General features: G+C 36.8%; 2 protein-coding genes across 4 annotated transcripts; one reads left to right on the forward strand and one right to left on the reverse strand.

The window, feature by feature from the left end:
• The first annotated feature begins 13,448 nt into the window (after window positions 1-13,448).
• Window positions 13,449-17,745, forward strand: LOC120146052 (protein DETOXIFICATION 44, chloroplastic-like). Its single transcript, XM_039159721.1, has 13 exons — window positions 13,449-13,900; window positions 14,011-14,132; window positions 14,294-14,431; window positions 14,534-14,676; window positions 14,801-14,936; window positions 15,470-15,566; window positions 15,687-15,787; window positions 16,282-16,445; window positions 16,578-16,649; window positions 16,746-16,862; window positions 17,076-17,171; window positions 17,273-17,394; window positions 17,483-17,745. The coding sequence occupies exons 1-13, from the start codon at window positions 13,629-13,631 to the stop codon at window positions 17,544-17,546; spliced, it is 1,644 nt and encodes a 547-aa protein (XP_039015652.1). The 5' UTR covers window positions 13,449-13,628; the 3' UTR covers window positions 17,547-17,745.
• A 185-nt stretch (window positions 17,746-17,930) lies between these two features.
• On the reverse strand, window positions 17,931-20,348 carry LOC120146053 (BRISC complex subunit Abraxas 2-like). Of its 3 annotated transcripts, XR_005518179.1 has the most exons (4): window positions 19,437-20,348; window positions 19,257-19,334; window positions 18,759-18,787; window positions 17,931-18,244 (listed from the first exon to the last, which is right to left on the reverse strand). XR_005518179.1 is itself a non-coding variant. In XM_039159722.1 (3 exons), exons 1-2 carry the CDS (start codon window positions 20,316-20,318, stop codon window positions 19,278-19,280), a joined length of 939 nt encoding a protein of 312 aa, XP_039015653.1. In that variant the 5' UTR covers window positions 20,319-20,348; the 3' UTR covers window positions 17,931-18,248; window positions 19,257-19,277. The 3 variants fall into 3 exon arrangements, 2 of the variants coding, with proteins under 2 accessions (XP_039015653.1, XP_039015654.1); XM_039159722.1 differs by lacking the exon at window positions 18,759-18,787 and having other exon boundaries at window positions 17,931-18,248; XM_039159723.1 differs by lacking the exon at window positions 18,759-18,787 and having other exon boundaries at window positions 18,217-18,244.
• Between the last annotated feature and the right edge of the window lie 764 nt (window positions 20,349-21,112).

Below are 21,112 nucleotides of genomic sequence, written 5' to 3' on the forward strand. Positions count from 1 at the left end.
GGCAAAGGCAAAGTACCATAGTAATCAGCCTTACATTTTGGATACCTAGCAAGAAAAGTCAGGTGAGTACATTTAATTGTATAACCATATGATGTACTAATCATATATGTATGATTGTTTTAAAAATGTATGTGGTAATTACCAAATATGCACTAAGTGTGCATTTCACGAAATTCATCTTTGTGGATGAATAACATTTTCAGCACTGAGTGTGCAAAACGCAAAATTCATAATATGTTTATGAATAACGTATGGGCACTATGTGTGCATTATTGGCATGAAAGGATGACATAGCTGAAATGCATATGGGTGCATTATCAACATAAAAGAATAATGCATATGGGTGCATTATTGGCATGAAAGGATGTCATAGCTGAAATGCATATTGGTGCATTATCAATATAAAATAATAATGCATATGGGTGCATTATTTGCATGAAAGGATGTCATAGTTGTAATGCATATGGTGCATTATCAGCATAAAAGAATGCCATAATTGGAAATGCATAATGGTGCATGATAAACATGAATGGATGTTAATAATGAAATACTTATATGTATATATATATAAGATGAATTGTCGTAATTGTAGTGGATGAGTAATCCATGTAAATTATAGTAAAATTTTAGTATTATTGCCCTGCATCATGGGTATAAATCATAGAATGTATAATGATTGGAAGGGTTAATTGATACAATGAATGATTATTATAATAGTGACTACTCTAAAATTAAAGAATAATGACTTAACTGCGCAATTGGCAGAAATGTGTCAGTTATGCCAGTTAGATGAACTGTTAAATAATGTTGAGTGAAAGATGAAATGTCAAACACTGTTGAGTAAAAGAATAATGGAATAGTTTTGCATTTGACAGAAAAGTCTCAAAAATGCAAGTTAAGTGAAAAGCTAAATATATTTGGGTAAAAGAATAAATGTATTATAATGTAATATGATATGAATGGTATCTAAGTGATATGAAAGGATTATATATATATATATATAATGTACAATAATGCATAATTCGCATAAGGGATGTTATAAAGGAGAACGTAAACAGAACATAATGGGTATGAAAGGATACCTAAATGAAAATACAAAATAGTATATTAACAGTATTTAAAGTACCACCATAATGATTATAAAAGATAAATGATAAATTAGCACATTGATGCAATACATATATAGTACTTTCACATTTAATGTATACAGAGAAAATAAAGGAGTAAAGAGGGAAAACATACAGAATGATAAGTATGATGGACATACTAGGAATAATTTCCATGATGGTATAAAAGAATTATGGTTTAATTGAGAAGGGCTTAATTGGTCCTTATGAATGATGAAATTAAAGTCCTTATTTAGTATTCATAAGATATTGTAGTATAATTGTAATATATTTGTAGTATTATGTGTCACTTAGTAAATACTTAACGTGTGTTTATTTCACGCGTAAGTAAAGACAAAGATTAATTACGTAAGGAGTGTAGAAGTAGCATCAACTTTCATTAATTAAAGGTTGACTCATCAATAACATTATGACAATCTTATTCGTTTTGATAACGTAGTTGGCATGTAATTAAACTATAGTACATATTTTGTAAGGTACTTAAGTGATAGTTTTAGTAGGTTGCTTTTATAAAAATCATACTTTGTAATTGATCAAATTGGAATAAATTTTTGCGGATTTTCAAATGATAAAAAGTTTTATAAAGTGATGTGACTTCTGTATCTCATGTACGGAAAGGTATACAAGATATGGGTATCACAACATGGACGAGTCTGAAGACTGCCAGAGCATTTTCGAAGTGGATTCATTGATAGCAAGAGAAGCTTATCAATTTTACCATGACAATTTCATTCAGTTGGAAAATTATGAGAGGCTTATTGAAGAAGAAAGTGTTGAAGAGCCCAATGACTTTTCTTTAGAGGAGCAGCAGGCTAGCTTTCTCATAGCTAGCCCAGGTACACGTTTTGAACCTCTTGATTTCGATGCGACTATTCCTCTTAAGCCCTCATTATAATATGTACCTACCCTAGAGTTAAAGAATTTGCCACATCATCTTAAATGTGCTTATTTGGGTAGTAATGAAACTTTACATGTTATTATTTCCTCTGCCATTACATTTAACCAAGAATGTAGTTTGTTAAGTGTTTTGTCACAGCACAAGAAAGCGTTAGGATGGACTATGACGGATCTGAAGGGAATAAGTCCCACCATTTGCATGCATAAAATCCTGCTGGAAGAATACCATGGCAAATCCATAGAACCATAAAGAAGATTAAACCCAATAATGAAGAAAGTCGTGATGAAAGAAATTCTCAAATGGCTTGATGCTGGAGTGATTTACCCCATCTCTAATAGTTTTTGGGTAAGTCCACTCCAATGTATGTTAAAGAAAGGAGATATGACCGTAGTGACAAGTGAGGAAAATGAGTTGTTACCAACACGTACTATCATCGAGTGGCGGATATGCATGGACTACTACAAATTCAACAAGGCCACCAAGAAGGACCACTTTCCTTTGCCTTTCATCGATCAAATGCTGGATCGAATGACTGGCAAGGCATATTACTATTTCTTGGACGGATACTCAGGGTATAATCAAATTTTCATCATACCAGAGGACCAAGAGAAGACTACGTTCACGTTTCCCTATGGCACTTATGTTTTACGGATGATGCCTTTTGGACTCTGTAATGGCCCGACAACCTTTCAACGCTCCATGCAAGCCATATTTTCTAACATGGTTGAGGATTTTCTAAAAATCTTTATGGATTCTCTGTTTTTGGAGATGACTTTGAGAAATACCTCGGCAATCTGGCAAAGGTACTCAAGCGATGTGAGGAGGCTGATCTCGTGCTCAATTGAGAAAAATGTCACTTCATGGTGATCGAATGCATTGTTCTAGGCTATAAGATCTCTCATAAGGGCATTGAAGTGGACAAATCCAAAATCGAGGTAATCGAGAAGCTACACTCACCAACTTCTATCAATGGTATTAGGAGTTTCCTTGGACATGTTGGGTTTTATAGAAGATTCATCAAGGACTTCTCCATGATATCCAAGCCCTTATGCACCATGCTTTAACAAAATCAGCCCTTCGTGTTCGATAAAAATTACCATGGTTCACTGAGCTAAAACAAAGACTTATCTCTGTACCCATCGTGGTTTCCCCCGATTGGACGTCACCATTCGACTTGATGTGTGATGCGAGCAATTTTTTCATAGGAGCTGTGCTTGGTCAACGCAGAGGTAAAATTTTCCATGTTATATATTATGCTAGTCGTACCTTGAATGAAGCACAACTGAACTATACTACCACTGAGAATGAATTACTTTTCGTGGTATTTTCATTTGACAAGTTTAGGTCATACTTGATAGGCACCAAAGTCATTGTTCACACTGATCACTCAGCTATAAAATACTTAGTGAACAAGAAAGATGCCAAGCCTAGACTTATTCGGTGGATATTACTACTGCAAGAATTTGACTTAGAGGTAATAGATAGAAAAAGTACTGAAAACCAGGTTGGAGATCATTTATCTAGGCTAGAGATCAATTCTGAATGCCATGTCATTTTAGATATTCAAAAAGAATTCCATGATGAGAAAATTTTATATGCCATGGCAATTCCATGGTACGCTAACATAGTCAATTTTCTTGTTAATGGTAATTTGCCTTATGAATTGAAAAGCCAAGGCAGGAAGAAGTTCAAGCATAAATGAGTTTGCAAAGAGTGTGATAGATACCAACACACTGGGAACATTTCCAGGCGACACGAAATGCCATTGTAAAACATTCTAGAGATCGAGCTCTTTGACGTGTGGGGTATTGACTTCATGTGACTGTTCCCATATTCTTTTGGAGATTTGTATATTTTTCTTGTTGTGGACTACGTATCTAAGTGGGTTGAAGATATTGCCACACCGAGAAATGACTCTAAAACTGTGCTCAAGTTCCTTTATAAGAACTTCTTTACCCGATTGGGAGCACCAAGAGCCATCATCTGTGACGAGGGAACTCATTTTGATAACAAGTTAATTGCAAAGGCATTACAAAAATATGGAGTACAACATAAAATTGCCATGGCATATCACCCACAAACCAATGGGCAAGCTGAAGTGTCCAACTGGGAGATTAAATAAATCATAGAGAATGTGGTGAATCCTAGAAGGAATGACTGGTCCATGAAGTTGGACGAAGCACTCTTGGCTTATAGAATGACATTCAAAACACATTTGGGAATGTCAAATTTCAAGATAGTATATGGGAAAGCATGCCACCTACCTGTGGAGTTAGAGCATAAGGCATATTGGGCGATCAAGAAGCTGAACTTTGATGCACAACTAGTTGGGGAGCAAAGATTACTCGATCTGAACGAAATAGAAGAATTTCGAGCACAAGCATATGAAAATGCCAAGTTTTACAAAGAAAAAAACAAGAAGTGGCATGATCAAATGCTTTTGCCAAGGCATTTTCATATTGGCCAGCATGTGCTCCTTTTCAACTCGAGGCTGAAGCTCTTTCCTGGAAAATTGAAATCACGATGGTCCAGACCTTTTGAAATAAACAGTGTCTACCCTCATGGTGCTGTTGATATCAAGAATATAGATGATTCTTCAATTTTCAAAGTTAACGACCAGTGTCTGAAGGTTTATAAGGGAGCTCTACCCATGTGTGACAAATCAACACTCTTTTTGCACAATGTCGAAATCTGCAAAGCATTTTGAAGATGCCATTACATTTTGGATTTACTCTTGTGCATAAATAAATGTTATTTTGTTTTATATTATTGTTATATTTCTTTATATTCAGTTTCTTTTCGGTTAATTATTTTATTTTGTTTTGCATATTTTTACCTTATTTCTATCTTTTTAATCTCTCACTTCATCTTCATCTTATCTTCTTTTCCCCTTCTTAAAATCAAACGCCATAGCAAAAAAGCTTCGAGCTTTTTCATCTTTTCTTTATTTTTTCAATTAAACCATGGTGCACTCACATCCCTCAAGCATGGCTCCATCATCTCCATCGCGTTTCTTTGATGAAGCGACATAAGAACGATTTCAAGGGCTAAAAAACTGACAGGTTTTCTTTGAGTTAGACTTCATTTTCTCAGATGATGAAGAAGCTGACCTCGACAGTTATGTCATGGACATCCTTCACCAGCACCAGTGGCAAAAATTTTCCAAGCATTCGGGGAATGTGAATGCCTCTCTTGTGAAGGAGTTTTATGCTAACTTAACTGACCCAAATCAACATGTCGTGGTGGTTCGTGGTATTTCTATTCGCTTTACCTCTTCGGCTATTAATCATTATTTTAACTTGAAGGATATTGTTGATAACCACACCACATTCACAAAAGAGGCAGATAATGAGACTTACCATGGTATATTGAAAGACCTCTATTCTATTTTTCAAACACAAAGTGGAATAGGCAACAAGTCAGCCGACGAATGGTGGATCGCGAGAGGCTACAACCGAAGGCTAAGTTGTGGAATCATTTCATGAAGCACAAGCTTCTCTCTACTACCCACAACACCACGGTCTCACTGTAAAGGAAGCTTCTGTTGCACTCTATTTTGGTAGGGTGTTCCATTGACATAGGCAAGAAAATTGTGGAACAAGTTCATACTTGTTTGAAGCGACCTGCTAGTGCCATGGTATTTCCAAACCTCATTAAGGCTCTCTGTCGTAAGAAGAATGTGTCAGATGAAGAGTTTGATGAGATATTGTCTAGGCTGTCTGGTATTACAAAGACCAAGCTTCCTATATTACTTGGATTCAAGGAAAACAAGGGCAAATAAAAAGAGGAGAACACTTCCCGTGCTAATGCAACCTAAGATGCCAAGGCAAAACTGGATACTCTAGAGGAGGCTACTAAGAAAACCCAAGATCATATAGAACAGTTGACCAACAATATGATGACCTTCTTTACTTATGTAAAGTGTCGAGATGAGTTTGTTGCGAATGCTTTCATGGAGATTCTATCGTACATTAATTTTGATATCCCAGTCTTCCCTGATATGCTCATGCACCCATCTGAGAATGCCGAGACATCAAAAGATGCTCACCTGCCTGCTGATGATAAGAAACCAGCCGATCCTGATGTATTCCACTCAATGCCAACAATCGAATGTCAAGAAACTGAGCTCCATCTCTCAACCGTACCACCACCCCTGCAACCCACAGAGCCATTTGAGGACGTACAATCAGAAATATCGCAGCAAATTCCTCTACGAAAGACTAGAAGCTAGTTAAAGAAGGTGTCTAGACGTGAGGAGCCTCGACTATCCCCAGTTCCTGAAGGCCTCAGGACCCCCTACTGCACCAACATCAGATTCTGAACATTCCAGCGCCACAAAATTACACAAGTGCCTACGTCGCACAACCACCGCACCATAACCAGCATAAGTAGTCAAGGTACTTGCATTGCATAGCATGTAGTTTAGTTTTACTTGGTTTTTATTTAGCATTGAGGATAATGCTTCTCTCAAGTTTGTGGGAGGTAGGGTATCTAAAATTATTGCATGATAGTATTAGTAGAATGAATATTCCATGACATTAGTAAGTGTTCTAAATAGTTTTCTGGAATAAATTAAGGATGTCTGATGATGATGAACTCTTTATGGCTAGAATTGAATGTACATGATTATTGAGGATGATAGAACCAACTCTAGGACTTACTTCTTTGAAACCTTTGGATGCACGATTGTATGTTTTCCATGCTTAAGGAACTTATAAATTTTTTTATAAGAGAACTCTTTCATGCCTTGCATAAAACTTTTATAATGAATGATGAAAACCACTAATAAAAAATTAATGAAATTGCGAATAAATTCTTTGGCAAATCTGTAGAGGGACACTCCGCTATGTCATGGCATTGTCTGGAAACTGCATTTAAATAAAATGGAAGGCTCGGCATATGAGTGAATGAAAGTAGTCAAAGGATGACTCTACATGACTAGCTCGAGGGTGGAAGGTATACTCCCTTTCACCTAGAGTGTGGGATGGTAGGTATGATGGACTGACTCCCCTCGTAACAATGTTAAAAAAAGAATAAGAAAGAAATGTGGGAGTAAACTTGTAAATGTTGTGGAAAAACAAGAGAGTTTGCTTAGAAATTTTCTATTTTTGTTAAGCATGGACTTGATACAATCACACGCATACACTCACACAAAGGATCTTGCCGTAGGGGAAAATACTTGATTTCTCAAACTAGTCTAGAGTGTTGAAGCCAACTGTTCTGAGGGATGAAATTCTATCCCATATGATTATCCTGAACCTGAACTTGCCATGGTATTTTTATTTTGCTTAACACTATCCATTGCTTGAGGACAAACAATAACTTAAGTTTGGGGGTGTGATAACTCCACAAAAAGGTCATATTTATGGCCATTTTACTTAAGTTATTGACTGTCTAAGGGCTCATATAGGATCATATAGATGCATTTAAGAGCATATAGTTGTATGTGGTGGAAATATATTTTGTCACGGTATTTTATTTTGTAAACGGTATTGTGTTATGGGGAAGGTGTTTTGTTTGATGATGTGTAGGATTTGAGAGCAAGGATAAGAAAAGGGAATTGCCATGACATGATGAGACTAATGAGCAGAATGTAAATGCCAAATCAAACGACATTTTGGAAGCATAAAAGATGAAAGATGATATTTTTATGAGCCAGCTGTCATTGTCTTCAGGTGCCCTCAACCGCCAGTCACCTAGAACGAGACATCTGCCACCTGGGTTGTCTGATTTTGTCGTGACCATGCCTAGCTGCAAGCTGCCCAGGAGGGGACCATGCCCAGCTGCCCTGGAGAGGACCACTGTCACAATTGCTCACACCCCCTCATGTGAAAGGAGCCCGATCAGGGCATCCTAGGAATTTTAACACAAATTCCTAGGTTTATTCTCCCCTATAAATAGGAGATGAAGCTACCAAAAGAAAGAGACTTTCAGACACGCTGCCTTGAGTTTAATTTCAGAGAGAAAAATGTCTCTTATTTTTTTGGCAATTATCTTTTCCGTGGCATTCCTTCATTAACAAGCTAGAGGGAGTGGCGAGCTAGGCGTTCGAGAGGAGCTAGTGAGCTGGGACAGTTCGTGGTGGCAGATGAGAGTTTCGACAGTGCACATCTAAGTCTTTTCCTCTTTCCCTTTGTTGTTTGTTCTCTTTTATCTTATTTAGGTTGAATGGAACATATTAATTTCATGCCTTGTTGCTTGGAATATTTGAACCACACCATGAACTAGTCTTATTTGGTGGGAGTTCATTAGGAATATTTAAGTTTTACTTTAATGGATGGTTGATTTTGTATGTTGTTATTTGTTTTGTTTATGATGATTAATGCCTTATGGTTGTAGGAGCTATGAGAGTATCTATTCCTTAGGAGATTACTTAGTGTTAGAGAGAATGACTAAGTAGCATATCCTTAGTGTTCGAGAGAAACTATGGAGAATCCACATAAGCAAAGGGTTCTAGATAATAACTAGGCCTAATCCAACCTTCGACATAAGGCTAGGATTTCAATCGACTAAAAGGAGTAGTGCTCGATAGAGAGGTTAGATGTTAGTGATACCACTAAAAGGTATTGTCATGACATATCCTGTTATCTGAACCAATAGGATCCCTACACTAGCTAACACCAATAGGTTTTGCCATGGCATTTTGAACCTGTCGAGTCACATGACTAGAGATAGCATAGGGCACCATTAGCAAACTCTGTTGGGCAAATAAGACATATAAGTAAGACCATCCTGAGAAGTAAACTTAAGTTTCCTAAGTGACTCCTATCATTCATTCCCGTAGTAGCTTGTTGTGTGAGGAGTCTAAAGTCCTTATAATCAAATCTAGTATTTATATTTTGTTTTGCCTTTACATTTTCATTTGAATTCACTAAACATATTTTAATTTGTCGCGACATTTCCATCCATTTTGCCACGACATCTCTATTTGCTTATACATTACACTATCATTCCATTCCCACCAACATCCATTTCATTTTGCCATAACGTTCTCATTTGTACATATCATCACTAACTATAATTAGGTAAAATAGTTAATTTCTTTGACTGAACTTATAAATTTCCTTCAATCCCTGTAGATATGATACTCACTCATCACTGTATTACTTGTTCAATTGTGTATACTTGCACATATTTTCACGACCATATATAGTAGTCACAATTCGTGGACATCAAGCTTTTTCCTTGCAAGTCATAGTGTGCAAACTATGTCCCACTAAAATAGTTCCACCAGGTAACAATTTCTTCATGGATTTCTATGAAATGTTCCATAGCTCAAATAAACAAATATTGATGGAGGTCCAACAAACATAAATATTAGCCATTCTATACATGTATATGTCAGTTACTAAACAAGAAACATAATAAGTTTTACATTCTTCTGAGGTGTTATATCGGAAACTATAGTACATGTGGACTTACGAGTTTGTCTACCATAGTGGAGAGATTCTATAATGATGTTAAGTTTCATGCTTTGCATCACCTAAATAGATCCCTATTAGACTTTACTTTGAGCATCCTTAGTGATGTTATGTGATAATAGAGTTAAACTTCATAATTCAGACAAGGCAACTGCCATGTAGTTAGTTATGGTCTATTATGATGGAAATCATCTTAATGAATTAAAGGTATACTCTAAATTGAGTGATTATTGTACCTGATGCATAGTGAATTTAGAAATACTGTGAATGTGAACTTGATAAAAATGAATTAGGTAATTGGATGACTTGAGATAAGCTACGCTCTAGATATCGAGTAATCATAAGGAACTATGTTGATAATGTCAAAGATTATGAATAAATGATTAATTTCGATAAGTTTATAGCAGGTTATCATGCATGTGTATTCCTATAAAATTCATAAAATATAATAGAGTATATATGTACTATTGAGCTTTGTTAGCTCAACGCTCAGATTGTTTTGGTTTGTAGGTTACAAGTTTTAAAGATCATGATGGAAAAACAATAACTTCATATGAATCTTAGTGGGAGTATCATAGTACAATGATGGGTATTTAACTGGGCATGTAGAGGTCACTTCATAATGATATAGGATACGGCAGTTAGCAGAGAAGAAAGAAAGAAAGTAACAATGTTGTTCATAATGACTCAAGCAACTACTACGCCGTAATGATATAGGCATAGGCCCAACTTCACTTCTCTTCGTCGTCAGCCTGCAACCATGCAATATGAACGACACAAGAGGAAAATAAGATTGTACCTGGGGGGGACTTTGCACCTCTAATAATATAAGCAATTCGTATATGAAGATGGTCACTTCATTAATAATTTATCGCCAAGAAAAGCACCCATCAAAACTATCTTTAAGACTCTGGAAAGCAACTATGTCGATTAAATGTTTGAAAAAGATTGAGATAAGAAAATTTCAAAAATTAAGTTGTTCTGACACTGGGAAAATAAAACAATCTACCTTGACTCATCCACAATAACAAATGATCATTTTCTGTGATCAGTCATTATCGCCCCATCAAAAACAATAATGACTATAGCTAAGCAACACTAACAGTTTGGATGGATACAAAAACTTTAAGTTTTGGGAACAACATTTTTACCGATTATAGAAAGAAAATAGGGTACGGTAGAGAAGAAAGACATACCTGCAGGTCGTTGGCAGTTGGCGACCGGAAGAGTGCGACAGCGGCGGGATGCTACGCTGGTGGTGGTCGCTAGGCTATGGTGGATGTGTTGGGTTAGGGTCTGGAGAATTAGGGATCGGGCAGGAGAAAGGGGGAATATATTTATCTTTTCGCGGCGTTTACAGGAAAAAAAATGCCACTAATGTACGTGATTTTTCGGCGTTTTTAAAACAAGCGCCACAATAGATGAACCTATTACGGCGTTTGTATAAAAACGCCGCTAACTTACTACAATGTTGCGTCGTTTATTGAAAAAATGTCACTATAGATGAACCTTATTACGACATTTGTACAAAAACGCCGCTGACATATTAATTTGTTTTGGTGTTTTTTGAAAAAAATGTCAATATAGATTAACCCTATTACGACATTTTTGTAAAAACACTGCTATAGTACTTCTTCGGTGCGTTGTTTGTTTAGGAAACGCCACTAAAGATGAACCTATTGCAGCGTTTGTATTAAAACACCGCGAAAGTACTACCATATTACAGCGTTTGTTGAAAAATGTCACTATAAATTAACCCTATTACGACATTTTTGTAAAAACACTGCTATAGTACTTCTTCGGTGCGTTGTTTGTTTAGGAAACACCACTAAAGATGAACTTATTGCAGCGTTTGTATAAAAACGTCGCAAAAGTACTACCATGTTGTGGTGTTTATTGAAAAAACACCACTATAGATTAACCCTAATACGACATTTGCTAAAAACACCGCTAAAGTTACCATTTTACGGTGTTTGGTATGTAAACACCGCTATATGTTTAAAGTTAGTGGCGTTTACCCTCTAAACGCCGCTAAAAAGCCGATGTAGAATAGTTTTGTTGTTGTGAATATTTATGTTTTTCATATTTTTTGCAAATCATTTTAAAAATTTTAATCGTGGAGTTAGAGTTTGTAAAGTTTAAGATCACTTCAATGATCGAATGTGACATTTGTGAACTTAATGACATGTAAAGGTTAGGTTTAGGGTGTTACATTGGAAAAATATGCCTCCGCTAGAATTGAGGTAACTTATCCTCGACCTTCATAAAATGCAAAGATTTTTGATAAAACGTTGAGTATCTCCTAGAGTGGCATACAAAGGCATCGAGAGCCTTTCACAAAAGAGTACATGAATCTGGAGACATTTCGAGATAACTTCGTAAACTATAAAATCCCACACTAAACAAATAAAACACTAAAACCAGAAACTTGAGTAAAATTCATAAACGATATCAAATTTTCAGATTACACGAGTATCGATCCAAATAAAATTTCCTCATACAACGTTGAGAAACTTTTGCAAGAAGACATGCACATGCTTAAACTAAAAAAGTATAACATAAGCATAGAGACAACTCCCCGAACAAAAAAACCATTAGGCTTACCTCAAAAACAACCACGAGCCCTAAAAATCCAACGTAAGAGGGCATGTGCAAGTCTGAAGAGACCTCCGATATAATTTTACAAAAATTACACACCTAAAGCAAATAGCACGCTTAGATAACAAACCTCGTATAATTTATAAAAGCACCAAAGTCTATCTACGAAACTACCATCAATCTCAATGGAGCTTTGGGAATCCTTCGTGGAAATCAAACACAACACTAAAGGAAATATCACCCAAGATAATTCCAACACGCGTTCTATACCACCTCCGAATACAAAATTGTTTGCCAACATATGTGTCCAAGATTCAGGGAGTATACCCCCAAACGCATAGCCTCTGGGCACTTCTCCTATTGGGAAGTCACAGTTATCCAATATATCTTTTAACTAGTCTCACATGATTTGGCAAAATCAATAGGAAACCGACTATCGAAATCAAATCTATTTTCTCAGAGAGACCAAGAACATCGACATCAGCCAATGATCGATATACCATCCGTCTAAATCAGAAAGGACGATTCGCCATCAACCATCGTGACCTATTTGACACCTTCATCAAATCTTTGAGGTATCAAGTCTCAAGTTGAACCACTTTATGATACTTCCTCAATAACGAAAGACTTCAGAAATACCACTCTACATATCTACCAGTAATCAACAATTCATGAAGGATCTACTTAATAACATAAGTCGCCAACAAGACTCTTGATAAATTTGAGAAATCTGTTCCTAACCAAATATGTTAATCGGCAACTATATTTATACATTTTTTAATCTGTACATAACATTCATGATCCTAGAAAGAACCCAAGCATGCGAAAAGAGTTAATTCGGGGTTAACATATAGTCTCAGTAACAGACAAGAAAGGGATTGAAAGTATTTTTTCTCCTAAGCTACAAAGTGCTTTTTATTCAAACACCACGATTATCGATTACGTTTTTTTTTTAATCTAAATCAGTCGTCAATTATGATTCTCCATCTAAATTAAAAGGATAATCGATATTTGCAAACATATTCGTCCTCGTTGCATGCCAAAAAGAACGAGCTTTGTTTTATTTGAATGTCAAAGTTTGGGCGGGTTGTTGCCGTTAAATTTTGGTTGATATTTTTGAAGTACTAGATTATTTTACCTCCACCACAAACAAAAACTGAAACCTGTGGCTTGCAGTTCCCTCACAGACAGCTTCACTACGATTCAAGTCGCTCTCTCGTCTCGAACCGGAGCCAAAGAGGCAGGCAGCTGCTCAATAACTCCATGGCTGCCGCCAGAGCCACTATCTCTCACTTTCTCTCTATACATGTTGCGAACAACCCTTTTCATTCTCGCAAGCTCTCTACTCGTTGCATGCCAAAAAGAACGAGCTTTGTTTTATTTGAATGTCAAAGTTTGGGCGGGTTGTTGCCGTTAAATTTTGGTTGATATTTTTGAAGTACTAGATTATTTTACCTCCACCACAAACAAAAACTGAAACCTGTGGCTTGCAGTTCCCCTCACAGACAGCTTCACTACGATTCAAAGTCCAGCTCTCTCGGTCTCGACCGGAGCCAAAGAGGCAGGCAGCTGCTCAATAACTCCATGGCTGCCGCCAGAGCCACTATCTCTCACTTTCTCTCTATATCAGATGTTGCGAACAACCCTTTTCATTCTCGCAAGCTCTCTACAAATCGCAGTTTCTCACTCTCTACTCCAACTCTTCTTCATCCCAAGGCATCTAAAAACAACAATTCCAACACTTCGCTCGAATCGTCCCGCCAAAAACAGCCTAGGAAATCTCGGTCCCCTCTCCCTCGCGAACCTGTGAATTTTCCTGAATCTAACCCGTCTTTTCCGCTTTTTGGCCGGTTAAGGTACATATTTTTCTGACTGATAATAATTGTTAAACTTGCTATGTTGGTGAAACTTTAAACATTTGAGAGTCCTTTTACTTTGTTGTAATCTGTCTGAGAGAGTTTTGCAGAGATGGGTTTAAGATAGATGAGCTTGGTTCGGATATTTTATCTATTGCACTGCCTGCTGCGTTGGCTTTGGCTGCTGATCCCATTGCTTCATTTGTTGATACAGCCTTTGTTGGTCATTTGGGTACTCTTATTTGTTTTTTTTATTCTATCATCTTGGTATTTATGATCTTGTCAGGCTTTCATTTGTAGCTTTACATGTTAATCACACTAACCATGTATTTAGCATTTTCCCTAAAAATGAAATTGAACAGTGGCTAATAAGTTTTGGGTTTTGTGGTGCAGGGTCGGTTGAATTGGCGGCGGTTGGTGTATCAGTATCAATATTCAATCTGGTGTCAAAATTGTTTAATGTTCCTTTACTAAATATCACAACATCCTTTGTTGCTGAAGAGCAAGTGTTAATTAGAAAAAGCAATGATGGTAATTTAAAGTGAAAAGATATTAAATAAGCAGTTGCAGTTTTATCATGATACTATTTTGTTTGAACTTTTAATTGACTCTGGGGGTTTTGATATGATTAAGATGGTGAATTTGAGCATCAAGGCAAGAAAGTTCTTCCCTCGGTATCCACTTCCCTGGCACTTGCAGCTGGCCTTGGCCTTGCAGAAGCAGTTGCACTCTCAGTTGGTTCGGGTTTCTTACTGAATATCATGGGTATACCTATTGTATGTCAGGCTAGCTGATGATGTATTTTGTTAATATTTTTTGAAAATTTTAAGGTCGATTTGATATATCTTATTCCATTTCTTTCCTTTCTTCTTTCTTTCTTTTCCTTGCCTTACTTCTTAGGATTCACCAATGCGTGGACCAGCTGAACAATTTCTGACATGGAGGGCCTTTGGTGCCCCGCCGATTGTAATAGCACTTGCTGCTCAAGGCACTTTTCGTGGATTTAAGGATACCAAGACACCTTTGTATGCCATTGGTAAGTATTGCAGCAGGCCTTCTGTTTCAATTTCTCGAATTATGTTTTACTGCAACACAGCTCATGTGTTGGAGTCTAAAACCTGGCCAGCCCTATTTTCTCATCTGCAAAAACCAATGATTTATTAGCATATGAGAAGATTTATAAGATTTCTGTTATTTAAGTATTGCTGAACCCCAGCCAGAGCCAGTAACCAATGACCAAGAAAGATTGAAAAAGTTAGTTTGAGTTGATGGGCACAGCAGATCATAGGCTACATTTTTACCATTATCCTTTTTTCATTTTCCCACTTTGAATATCTAATTTCAGCTCCTCATACTAATTCATTTACATATTAGTTTGTAAACAAGATTGCCTGTCATCCCACTATGGTTGATTTATTTTCAAGAAGTAGCTCCAACTCTTCTTGAATAGCATTCTTCCCTATCAGAAAAGTATTGTAGTTTAACCTGTGGAACAAATATCATGCTAGAAGGTTAGTTATTTTCTTGATTCATAATTTCATATAGTTGATTTCTTCCTTGAATTAACAGGTGCAGGCAGCTTACTAAATGCAATATTGGATGCAATCTTGGTATTTCCTATTGGTTTTGGTGTTAGAGGTGCTGCAGTTGCTACTGTGATTTCTGAGTTACGTCAAAAATGTGGTAAACTTAATGAATCAAGTATACTTGGCTCATAACATTTCTACAAATTCTGAATTTTCTGTTGATATTTTACTTCTGCTGAACCTTTTTGTTCTCTAACTAGATATCTGATTGCCATTATTCTTCTCTGGGAGTTGAATGGGAAAGTTGCACTGATCTCTCCGAATGTTGACTGGAGAAAAGTTCCCCTCTACATAAAATCTGGTACATTTCTTACCAGCTAATTTTAGCAATGTTCAATTTCGTTTGGTGCTCCCTATATAAAATTTGGTGTGTCAGTTTTAAAGTAAATACTAAATAGTCGAGGTCTATCTTATATGGAAGAAAATTGCAGCATAAAAGTTTCAAGAGAAAGAAAAGAGCTTCTTTGGAATGCATTTTGTACAAATTCATCATATTAGGAGGGATTAGATTAGTAGCTCAAGTAATTTTTACTCTATAGATATAATAGCGAAACCTGTTCCTTTCTTACATTGACATTGATTCTATTCGAGGTTAGAATATCTTAGTCATACAATGCCTTAGATTAAGGCAAGCCATAGCTGTTATTTTCTTGTTGATCTTAAGTAGTACTTTGTGTATTTGCCTATTTTTTCTTATCGTTAAGCCACATAAAATGAGCCTTAACAACAGACAACCTCTAAAGTACTTCAATTTTGAAACAACAAAATTTAAGGAAATGGTTACGGTACCTGCAGGTGGACTTCTTATAGGCAGGACAATAGCGACCCTTGGAACTTTGACACTTGCAACATCACTGGCAGCTAGACAGGGCCCCATTCCTATGGCTGGTCATCAGATTTGCGTTCAAGTTTGGTTGGCGGTATCTTTGCTAACTGATGCTTTAGCACTCTCTGGTCAGGTAGCATGTCCAGTGTTTTTAGTTAGGAAGATCCAAATGTATATTTATGGAAACACCATTTAAGTAGCACTAAATGGAATCTTTTTTTCTTTTAAATCTACTTATCAATCATCTTTTCGTATTCTGCGACAGGCTCTTCTTGCCACTAATTACTCCCAAGCAAATTATCAACAAGCTCGCAAAGTGATTTACAGTGTTCTAAAGGTTTATAAAAGTTAGTTGTCCATTTCTTTGAAATTAATTTCCCTTTCATCTATAACTAAAATAGTTTTATTGTATTGTCCCTTGAGTTTTGAGCAGATTGGTTTGGTAACGGGATTTTCTTTGGCCGTCTTCTTATTAATTGGATTTGGAGCAATTTCTGGCTTATTTACAACAGATTCAGCTGTTCTCCAAATTGCCTGGTCTGGTACTTTGGTAAGTGGCCTCCTTGTGTATTCTTTACAAGAACTTGTAGATGGGTTTTGGTTCTCAGAATCTTTTTGATAGTTTAAGAGTCTCTAGCCACCTTGAAACACCAGCTTGAGGTTTTTTGCTGTATTCAAGTGAGTTTGGTCGAGTTGTTTTCAACACATGCATCAAGTGTTGTGACAGGTAGGCTATCTAACATTAATGCTATTTTGCATGAAGTTTGTTGCTGGGTCTCAGCCAGTGAATGCCGTGGCATTTGTTCTTGATGGGCTCTACTATGGGGTTTCAGACTTCGAATATGCTGCCGTGTCTATGGTTGTTTTAACTTCCTTTCTTTCTAATCTATGACTAAGTATGAATTAAATGCTGTAATAATTTTTGATAAACTGATATATTTCCCAAATGTGATTGTGTAGGTGGTAGTTGGATTGATCTCATGTGCATTCCTAGTGGTGGCTGATTCTTTGTTCAGTCTTGGTGGAGTGTGGACTGGCTTATTCCTCTTCATGACCTTGCGTGTGGTTGCTGGATTTTGGAGGTAACCTAATCTGTTAATTAGGAAGGAAAAATAAAATATCCTATGAATTTGAAATCTCATCAGATGAGTGGACTGTTTAATGTGCTAGGTTGGGCACAAAAAGTGGGCCATGGAAAATGATTTATTGTGATATGGAGAGAGGAAAGGGATAAGATTAAGAAGAAAGCATCTAAGTTGGCAGGGCCAAAGCTTTCAGTCTATGTGAGAAGGTGGTGGCAAGCAGCATTCATATTTAACTTCTAATTCAGGCTAATTGGATTCAGAATGAACACAAGATTTTCCATACTTTTAAGATGGCATCACCCGGTTACATGTCAGAATTGAATTGACTCCACCAATGTGAATTTGTTTACAGCCCAGCTTAATGTATATACTTTCATATAGTTGAACTTTGATGGTATATATTCTCTTTACCAGGGCTTATTCTTCTCGTAGTGTAAATGCTAATGATATATCATATACATCATTCATAGCATTAGCATAAACTGGATAAATTGTTGAAGAGAATTTCCTAACAAAGTAACAATACATGATCAGAAATGAATCTCATTTCTTTTTTATATCATTAACCATACTATTGTGTCCCCGAAAGTACAAAAAAAAGACTTTAGAGCAAAGGCTGAAGAAAGATAATAAATTACAACACCATACGTAATTAAAAACAGTCAATCTTCAAATCCACCCTTGGATTTATGGACCAACTTAGGAAATCTTCAGTTCATGAGTTACTGGCGGCAACTGCAGGTTCAATCCATCAACTCATGTTCAATTGTCATGAAATAAACACAACCTTATGAAACATCAAAGTTGAATAATTTTTCAAACGGTCGACTCCAGCATCATCAATTTTCTGTCTTCAAAGAATCAGCAAGGAAACCAGTAAGTCCAACAGAAGGCGAAGAAATATAATTGGTGATACCAATTGTTTTTCGGTTCTTTCTTATTTCCATTTTTCCCCAGTAAAATCTAGCCTATCAACTTCTTATGGCGCAAAAGTATCACATTATACAAACCACAGCAGCATGGTCAATGTATACACCAAGATGTTAGTGACAAACTTTCCAATATCTATCTATAAAGTTTTGGTACCAGAAAAGCATTTAATTTGATTAATTATGGAAAAAAAGATCAATATACCCTCTTAACCAGATTGAAACATAAACATAATAAGAATAACACCGTTTTCTAACCATAATGATTTTTCTAAACCATTGAAAGGAAGAACAATATTGTTTCCCTGGACGTAAATGAATATGAATCATAATGCTAAAGAACAGAACATTGAAAGCTGATTTCTGGAAAAAGCTACCAAAATCCTTTCAAGCACATCATGCAGCTATAATCCTTTTAATCCACAATCTTACCTCCTGCAGGTGTTCTCTGTATGTGACACCTACATATAGAGAACCTTCATCATGCCCATATTGTATTAAATTTTAGTTAATTAAAGCCGACTACAGAACATATCGTAGTAATGTAACAGGCAAACATAAAGTGAGGTCCAAAAGGAGGAAACTAGTTTCTCCAAACAGTAAAAACCCTGAAACCATCCATCATTGTCCATAAAACAGGAATCAAAATCAAACAACACTGGAATTCGATAAAACAAGGTGTGTCAGCACATTTAGTCCAGAAACAACAAGAAACTAGTTAGTTTAGTTATGCCAGAAACTATTTATCTATCCTTAGTAAGTTCATTTGGAACATAACAGAAACATGTTCCACCTTCAAGTCATTCAATTGGCAACAACAAGCAATGCACGTAAACTAAAGTAGTTATGCCATAAAGTGATTATCTAAAAATGTGATATAAAGTAGGATCACTTGGGGAAAAACAAATCAAATGAAATACAAGTAATTACCTAGCATGAAATAGGAAGCAATTATTCGACCCCAACAGACCTGGCAACTTTGTACCGTAACTTCCTATTCAGATTTTCCTGGTAAACAAATTCGTTTAGAAAGTAGCCTGAAATGAGCTTATCCAAAAATATATAGCCTGCCATGCACAAAGAACACAATAATAATAATAATAAACTCACCTGTTCAAGAACTTTAGCGGAGCTGGCTTCAACGAGCCTGGCCAAGCTTTCGGTCTTCAAAAGCATTTTCTCGTATAAATCCTCTAATCCAGCGGTGTAGTTAGTAGCTTCCGGTCCGATTAACCGGCTCAATCTCCCAACTTGCATTCCCTCGGCGCACGTATCCAACAAGGATTGATCCTTCTCCGTCTGTTTCATTCCAATTAAAGTCTCCTCATTTCTATCTTCATTCATGGGCGTTAAGCTCCTCAACTCGCAGCTCAAAAAGGGTAGCGCAGAGGTGGGGCTAAATGACCCGTAATGGCCTCTAAACGAGGGTCCAATGTTAACAACATCGATTGACAGCGGATTAAAACAGGGTCTGGATGATTGGAAGTGGAAGGCCCGATACTGGTTGGTTTGAATGAATTGGTCTTGTAGGGGAGTGGTGAAGAGGAGGAAAATGGACGGAGCGAAAAGGGAATCGGGATCAGAGTTTTGGATTGGAAGGGAGAGATTGGGGGTGGAGGAGAGAGAACGAGTGACGCAGAACTCACGCATGGAAGGGCGGAGGGGAGTCTTGCGGCGCGAGGAAAACCAACCGATGAGGGGTTTGTGGTTGAGGTGAGTAGTGGAAGAGAGTCGGGAGGTGTCAACTCGGCCGAGTGAGTCGTAGAAGGAGAGAAGAGAAGGGAAGCAGAGGAAGCCGGAGATAGTGGCGACGAGTTGCGAATCGAGGGTAGTTTGGGCGGAATCGTCGTCGGGGAGAGTGGAAGGGGCGATGTAAGTGACGTGGCCGAAGAGGAGACCGTCGACGTCGGCAGCGGAGGATGAGAGGCGTTGGATCATGGAGGCGAGAGTGGGGCCTGACATGGCTAATTTATGCAATGCCAGATCGGCCATGACGTGAAAATGGTGAGGGTAACAATTTCTCAGAAGCAGATGAAGTTCTTGTTGTTGGTTATATGGGCTTTCAACTACTCGAACTCCAAACACACACACCTCTTCTTACTTTATTTTAATGTCTCAATTGATACTTTTTCCTTTTTGGATCAACTCACGGACCTTGTTAATATATTTAGGGATGGGTCGGTATTAGGATAAGCATGAGACTCAAATCTAATAGATTATAATATAATTTAATTTGATTGGGTCGAATTTTTTTTAAAAGATTAGAGTTCGGATCAGATCGTGTTTGGGTTTAAAGTAAATAATACTCGATTCGACCCGACTCGAGAAAAATATATAACTTTACCTTTATAATTAGAAATAATTACAATAATATCCATCTATATTTTATTTTTTTCAATTAAATCCTTATTTTTATTGAATAAAAATAATATTTTTAATAAATATTATTTTGGGCCGGATCGGGTCGGGTTAGGAGTTTATCTCAAAAAGTAGGGTTGGTTCGGGTGGAGGATGTATAATTTTCAAGTTGGGTCGGGTTGACCGAAAATCCAACCCTACCCATGCCCATTCCAGTCACTATTTGAATCGGTCTTATTAGATTAAAAAAAATTAAAAATTAGGTTTGGTTCGAGTTTGGGTTTGGGATATAAAAATATCCAACTTGAATCGGTTCGAAAAATAATATAATTATATCTTATATATTTAAGGATAATTACAATAATATCACTCTTTATATTATTATTATTCAATTAAATCCTTATTGTATCAAATAAAGTTAAGACGTG

The sequence above is a fragment of the Hibiscus syriacus genome, unplaced genomic scaffold, assembly GCF_006381635.1.
Source record: "Hibiscus syriacus cultivar Baekdansim isolate YM2019G1 unplaced genomic scaffold, ASM638163v2 tig00110895_pilon, whole genome shotgun sequence".
NCBI classification, from domain to species: domain Eukaryota; kingdom Viridiplantae; phylum Streptophyta; class Magnoliopsida; order Malvales; family Malvaceae; genus Hibiscus; species Hibiscus syriacus.